The sequence below is a fragment of the Fukomys damarensis genome, unplaced genomic scaffold (genome assembly GCF_012274545.1).
Source record: "Fukomys damarensis isolate Sample0158 unplaced genomic scaffold, DMR_v1.0_HiC HiC_scaffold_14, whole genome shotgun sequence".
Lineage (NCBI taxonomy): Eukaryota > Metazoa > Chordata > Mammalia > Rodentia > Bathyergidae > Fukomys > Fukomys damarensis.
Window position 1 is genome coordinate 40,930,876 of NW_022900926.1, and position 7,151 is coordinate 40,938,026.

The following is a 7,151-nucleotide window of genomic DNA, read 5'->3' on the forward strand; positions in this document are numbered from 1 at the left end:
TATTTCTTGATTTGTCTGTCCTATCTTTCTACCAATTGCAAGATCTTTTTGTTTTTCACTAACATCTGCAGGTTCAACAAAGGAGAATCCAGAAGATAATGCTACAAGTCTATCCTGCATTCTAGGAGAAAACTAAGAGGCTGGGGAGTGCTAAGGGAAAAAAAATACTATAAGAACAGAAGCTTATTGTATTTAATATTTCTGAAAGATCAAATATGGCAAGAAGAGGAAAATCATAGTGGGATTGTAGATGTGGAGTTTTTGTTTTAATTACAATACAGACAATGAGTGTTGTTTAGCTCTACCTCCCCTGAGTGGTTTAAAATTTGGAAACTGATTTTGGAGCACAGACTTGCCCTATAAGAAAAAGTATAGGCATAGGACTAAGGACTGTTTCTGAAATTTTCTGAAGTATCTATAGTTTCAATAAATCTTATTTAATAGGCATTTGAGATTACATACATTATTTGAATTTAGCAGATATGACAGATAAGAGTCAAGGAAACTAGATGATGTGTCCTACATTATAAAATTAACAAATGGCATAACCAGAATTCATATTTTTCTTTTCCTTGCTCGAAAGACATTTGAAAAGGGTTAGATGCTTGCCTTCTCTCCTCTTTGGGGAATTGTAGCTGGATTTAAGGAGCCAATACAGATGGAACACAACACATTTCTCACACTGGTTAGGAAAAGATTGAGACCCCACTGAAAATACACTAGTCATTTTTCATGTGATCTTTGATTATTGAGGTCACTCCTTTAAGACATTTCTTCATTTTCATGCAAATATTTTAGTTCACTACATACCTTCTATGCATTTGGTTAATCATTCCATTGTACATTTACATTATCTGTCTGACTTAATGTTCAAAAATATTCATTTGCTTTATTTATATGATTTATCCATATTGAAGGTAACTTTAAACTTCAGTTTCTCTGTTTATAACAAGGCTTTATGGTAGTGATCATTAGAGTATTTGTGCAATATTCTCTGGTATAGATTATGGTTTTGTTTTCCTTAATTTTTTATAATTTTTTCTTTGCAATAGAATTCCCATGACTTATACCTCTGGAAATAATCTCATCAATGTGGAATCTCCCAAATTTTCATCCATTGTTGTAATAGTTTTTGTAATAGCTGCTTTCTCCTGTATATCCCCCACTATGGTGCTTGCTTTTCTAAAAATCTCTTCACGGTAATAGAAAATCTAGTTTAGAACTGTCTTTATCCTGTGTAGCCCCTTTCTTGTTCTATATGTTACCTGATGAATTGTTTGTCTTACTGTCTTTGATATGTGGATGCTGTGAAAATGTGTCAAGGGTCCCAATACATTTTTTTCCTTTACTTTCAAAGGTGTGTATTGAAATTACTTAAAAATATATCAGTAATAGCCTTTTCGATACATTTGGGTATTTGTAATGATTTTCTTTATTAGGATGCTTTATTTAGTCACTTTCAGTCTTCACTTTTTCTAAATATTTTCCACGTTGGTAGAATACATTGGGCTTTTGCTCTTGTGTTGTCTTCTTTGCCCCCTGTTTTTATTGTGGTACCTTTATCATTTTATTGTTCCTTGTTCTTTGGTTTTAGCTCATCTCTGAAGCTTTGGTTTTATTTGTTTCTTTTTGTTTTGTATGTTTGTTTTTAACCCCATTTTTCTATTGCTCACCTGTGTAAGGAATATCTGAATTATGTTACAAAGCATGTTTGTTGCTGTTGGTGATCATTCTTATAATAAAAGGAAGGTGGACATTTCTTCTGAAAGGCTTTGGAAATGGGATGAGCTTTAAAGTAAGATCAAACCGATTCTAAGTTATAATTTTTACAAAGAAGTTAGTGTCCTTATGAAAGTGATCACAATTCTCTGGGCCTTTATTCACTGTTTCATTACATAAGGCTAAAAATAGTGACCAGACCATATCTTTGATGAGCTTAGAAAAAACATATGAGGTATAATAACACTGGGCGTGTATAAAAGGTAACATGGCAATTGAAGTGAAATGACAGTAGACAAAAAAGAGTAGGTTCCAGCCCGTATGTCATGGGGAAATGTGTTTCCAATAAGAGAAATAAAGCCATTATTTGTAAAACAAAACACAAATGTCTTCATAGAACCAGTGGAGAGCTTTGGCCAGGACCTCCAAAGCCCTGAGCCATAGACATGGCCCCAAGTGGTTCTTCCCTCTAATCCATAGAGTTGCTTGGATTTTCTCCTCCTTTTGGATTCTAGCACATTGCCTTTTATTTTAATTCAGGGCCATGCTGGAGGCACTGAGAGTTGGTTGAGGCTGTCAGAGCTGAATCTCTTTGATAAACTTATGGGAATCTCACTACTCTAATCAAGCAAGTGTTCTGCTTGAGTCCTTCTGTTTCCCAGGATGGATGTCAAAAGGAGAATGGAATTTTGGTTTACAGGTCACTGACTAAAATATGAAAAATGCCTGGGAAAACTCAGTTTTCTCCAAATATTGCTTTACTATTAAGTTTTCAGTTATAAGTGAAAGAAAATATATGCCATTCACTGAAGGGCAGACGAGGGGTAACTTGGTTCGGACATATTGCAGTTGCCATTTAAGTGCTTTGAGTAATGATTTTTTTTCTCTCTCTCTCTTTCCAATTTCTTGGTCAGTGTTTGTCCGATTCAACTCCAGCCATGGTTTCCCAGTGGAGGTTGATTCTGATACCAGCATCTTCCAGCTCAAAGAACTGGTTGCTAAGCGACAAGGGGTTCCAGCTGACCAACTGTGTGTGATTTTTGCAGGGAAGGAGCTTTGGAATGACTTGACAGTGCAGGTGAGTCTCCCTGTGTGGGTCATTCGTGGGATGTAGTGAGCCTCATTGTTAATGTGGCTTATGCTGCCAATCTGACTTTCGTGCCCGAAATCTAATAGAATAAATAGTGCCAGGGGATTCCTTGAACTTTACTCCACACTGCTTCATTAATTCTGACCTTCTTAATTATGAATTGAAACAGCAAGCAGGAAAGAGTGCAGGAGCAATTGTAAGTGAGGAGGAGAGAGAACCACGAGCTGTGCTTAGTAAATAAATGTTTACTGACTACAAGAGCAGCAAGGCACAATTTCAGGGTCTGTTCAATTTCTAGCTTACTTATTCCATTTGAATTTTAATGAAGAAGGATTCCAATAAATTGTTCTCAATCAGGCTGCTCAGACCCTGCACTGTGAGGGATTTGTAACCCGACTGTGACCCCTGGAGGACAGTTAAGGCTGCTGCTCTGAGAAGTAGAGCAGGTACAAGCTGGTTTTGTTTCCTGTGACTCGGAGAACTTCCCTGACCAGGTTCAGAATCAAAGTTGTAAAGTTCCTGAGCTGGTGGAGAAGGAAAGTAGAAGCAGAACAAGAGAGCACCTTTGTGTGTAGTTTTTGCAAAGCTCAATAAAGTTGGTCTTAATGAGCCCCCAACATATTGCAGAATGAGCAGTGTTCTCTACTCTACTGCCCAGTTTTTCTCGGGTTCTCTGAGGAGGCTGCTGCTTCACTACTGCACTCCCCGCTTTCTTCTCTGTGTATCATTCTTTTTTTTTATAATTTTATTGAGTTTATTGGTACATTTAGGGATACAGTACAGTTACATTCATTGTTGGGATCATGTACCTTTACATGGCAAGTCTTGATTCTCATTTTTTCCCCTTTCCTCTGCGCTCCCTTCACCCCCTCCTCCCCTCCCCATCTACAAACACTTTATTTTCATCTTTTCATTCTCTCACATTTTTTTCTTTTCCCTTTTTGTTCTTCCCCTATGCATCACACCTTCCCTACACCTTTAGCTCCTTTCTTCAAATTTCTAAATGTCAGTAATCTTATTAGAATCTTATGCCTTGTTGCAGAATATTCACACCAAGGAAGCTATTTGGTATTTACATATGTGTGACTTATTTATTTCACTTAGGAGTATATCTTCAATATGTATCCATTTTCCTATGAATGAATCTATTCTCTTGCTCTTTATGGCTGAGTAATATTCCATTTTATAGAAAAACCACAACTTCTTTATCCAGTTTCCAACGGATGGGCAAATAGGCTGTTTCCAAGATTTAGCTATTACAAACTGTGCCGCTATAAACATGGGTCCACATACTTCTCTGTGATATGATTCTTTTAGTTCTTTTGGAAAGATACCCAGCAGAGGGATGGCTGGGTCAAATGGAACCTCCAGTCCAAGCTCTTTGAGGTATCTCCATATTGATTTCCATAGTGGTTGCACTAGTCTGCACTCCCACCAACAATGGAGGAGGGTTCCTTTCTCCCCACAACCCCGCCAACATTTGTTATTGTGTGATTTCTTGATAGCAGCCATTCTTTGTGGGGTGAGGTGTGTATCATTCTTTTGAAGCAGTGATTTTTGTAGGGATGTGAGGAAATGGCGAGGGAACTGATGAACCGTGTTATCAACTAGAAGTACAGACCAGTGGTTGTTGAGAAAATCAGCAGGTATATTGCATGTGTAGTGAAGTCAGTGTAAAGGCAGGAAAAAGTCCTTCCTAGATGGCTTGGGAGATGGTGAAGGACACATGTTCCCCTTTTCCTAGCCAGCACCCATTAAATGCTCTCCTGAGTATAGCTATGTGGGAACCACTACTCTGCTCCTGGGGCTCTGTATCTAACAACCCTGAGTCCAGCCTGTCTTTGCATAGACTTCCTGTCACTGTTACTTTGAAGCCATGATATTTACCACTTTGTGAAATGCTATTGGAAGGTGGGTATACAAAGGAGCTATAGAAATGTAAATTGTTCCTGTCATTCTCCCTGCATCTCCTGCTGCTGCTGGTGAGGCACAAACTCATTGTGCACAAACTGCTGTGCTTTGCTTTTAGGCAATTTGTTTTTATAAGGGAAGTGCATGTGCTAAAAAGTGTTTTGATTTTTTTTTATTTCAGTCAACTAAAAAGCTTTTCACTGTATCTGCCAACCTCTAAATCCAAGAATGTTTCCATCAAAAATAAATGATTTAAAACAGCTTCTTGAATCCAAATATTGTATATTCCAAAATTTTAAGGCTCTAAAACTGCTCAGCTATACCATAGAGTCTGATTTGGGAAACAATTAGTAATTTCAAATTCAGTTAGACTAATTCTACAGACCTTTGATTTTTACAAACATCTACGTATACTTTATTAATTTAAGTGTCTTTATTTTGGCAGGTGCCCCTTAAACAGTTCCAATGTTCTGAACTTCTGAAGGGATTCAAAGAAGGGCAAAACTCAGCCCCTATCTTTGTATAGACTGTTCTTTATGTTGGGCTCTGGATGCCAAACATAGTTATTGCCATATTGCTACTTAAAAATAAGTATTACAAAGTTTAAAGGTGAACAAATTATATCTGATTAGAAGTCATTGAGAAAAATCACATGAATGAACTGAGGTCAGATTCCATAGATGAAAGAATGAGCACAGGTGAGAGGAAGGGTGAGTTCCTGTTCTAGAACCTAGAGGAGATGCTGAAGGTTGGGAAAGCAATAGAGTTTCAAACTGAACTTGTCAGTCTTGACTTCTTTGGCATTGGGTATCATTCATGGAGAACTGGGGCAAAATGGGATGCCAGCAAGAAAACATGGAAGTAGGAAGTTGATTGTGGTAAGGATTGTGGTTTTTTGTGAGTGATGAGAACTGATGAAGTCAGGATATGTGTGTGGAGATGTCATGTGGTCTTGGAGAACTAAGATCTGCGAATTTAGCAGCACATGTGATATTTAAGTACCATCCACATAGAGGAAAACATATATGACAGTTTCTGAGATAGATACAATTGCCAAGGACCAGAGAGTGAAGCAGCATGAGCGTTGTCTTTATTTAGACAGCAAGGGAAGGAGCTGTGAGAGGGAGTGCCATTCATTCAGCTGACTCGAGAGTACTTTGAAGACTTTCTCAATTTTGAGGATAAAAGGTAAATGGAACATTTTCTATTCCAGTGAAGGCAATTAGAAAGGTGAAGAACTGGTTGATGATGTTTTGGATAAAAAGGGAAAAGGTAAAAGAAGCATGTAGGCTGTGAAAAGATGGAGAATGAGTAAAAACAGAGCATTTGGACTTGGAAACTAGGTGAGATTCCAGGATTTCAGTTCAGAATAGTGGTTCGTGAAAGCTAGCAGACTTCAGTGGGGAGTCTAGAAGCTTGAATAACAGAAGCATGTGATTAATATGCTCAACTCAGCCTCTCACTGAAGCGAGAACAGACACATATACAGTGGGTATGTGTGTGAGGATTACTTAGAAGAGAAGTGGGTCCCATACTGTGTTGTAACCTTGCCCTTGCTCCTAGTCTTTGACTTTATGTCGAACTATCATAAACAGTATGAATGTACCATTTTATATTCAAACTATTTTCACTCAAGATTATATCATATGCAATTTTTCATATTATATAATATTCATTTCTAAGGTTACATAATATTCTACAATGCTTATATCATGATTTTGCTCTTAAGTTGCCAAATTGTCTAGCCTGTAATAGGAAAAAAAAAAGCAAAATGATTTTTAACTGTATATGTTACATGCTCAGAGAATTTGGCTTTCCTTTGTGTTGAGTTGGTCATTTGTAAAACAGAAATAATAACAGAACCTTTTTGCAATTTTGTGGTCACTAAATTAGTTTATTTATATAAACCTCTTATATATAGTATATGAATTAAAAATTACTACATTTGATAGAATCATGATTGTCATCATCACTTAGCATTTACTTCAGAATCTAAGAGATTAATGCAAAACTCCTTTTAATTGTGAATTAGAGATGAATATATCTGCAGTTTAGTGGAGGTAAGGCAATAAAATGGAACCAATCCCAAAAGAACATATCCTGAGTGTTTCTATTTTAGTATATTTTTGGAATATTGCATAGTATTCCAAAACAATAGAAAAAGAGTGCAAGCTAGTGGTTGCTAGGGTCTAGGGAGAGGAGTAGGTGCATGGGAGCATTTGTGTCTAAAAGGGCAGCGGGTGAGAGCCTAATGTTCTGTATGTTGACTATAGCAATGCTGATAGCACAGCTGCGATATTTCTCAGTTTTGTAAGATTTCATCACTGCGGAATGCTGAAAAGGGTCCTAAGGATCACTCTATGTTGTTTCTAACAATTTTATATGAATTTATTGTTACCTCAACCAGAGTTCAAAAAAAAAAAAAAAACAA

General features: G+C 37.1%; 1 protein-coding gene across 2 annotated transcripts in view; it reads left to right on the forward strand.

The window, feature by feature from the left end:
• Positions 1 to 7,151, forward strand: part of Prkn (parkin RBR E3 ubiquitin protein ligase) — a 1,339,037-nt gene that overhangs the window by 235,943 nt on the left and 1,095,943 nt on the right. For both annotated transcript variants that reach the window (XM_033763332.1, XM_033763333.1), the window contains exon 2: positions 2,634 to 2,797. In XM_033763332.1, coding sequence (XP_033619223.1) covers positions 2,634 to 2,797 — 164 coding nt within the window. The remainder of the gene's footprint in view (positions 1 to 2,633; positions 2,798 to 7,151) is intronic.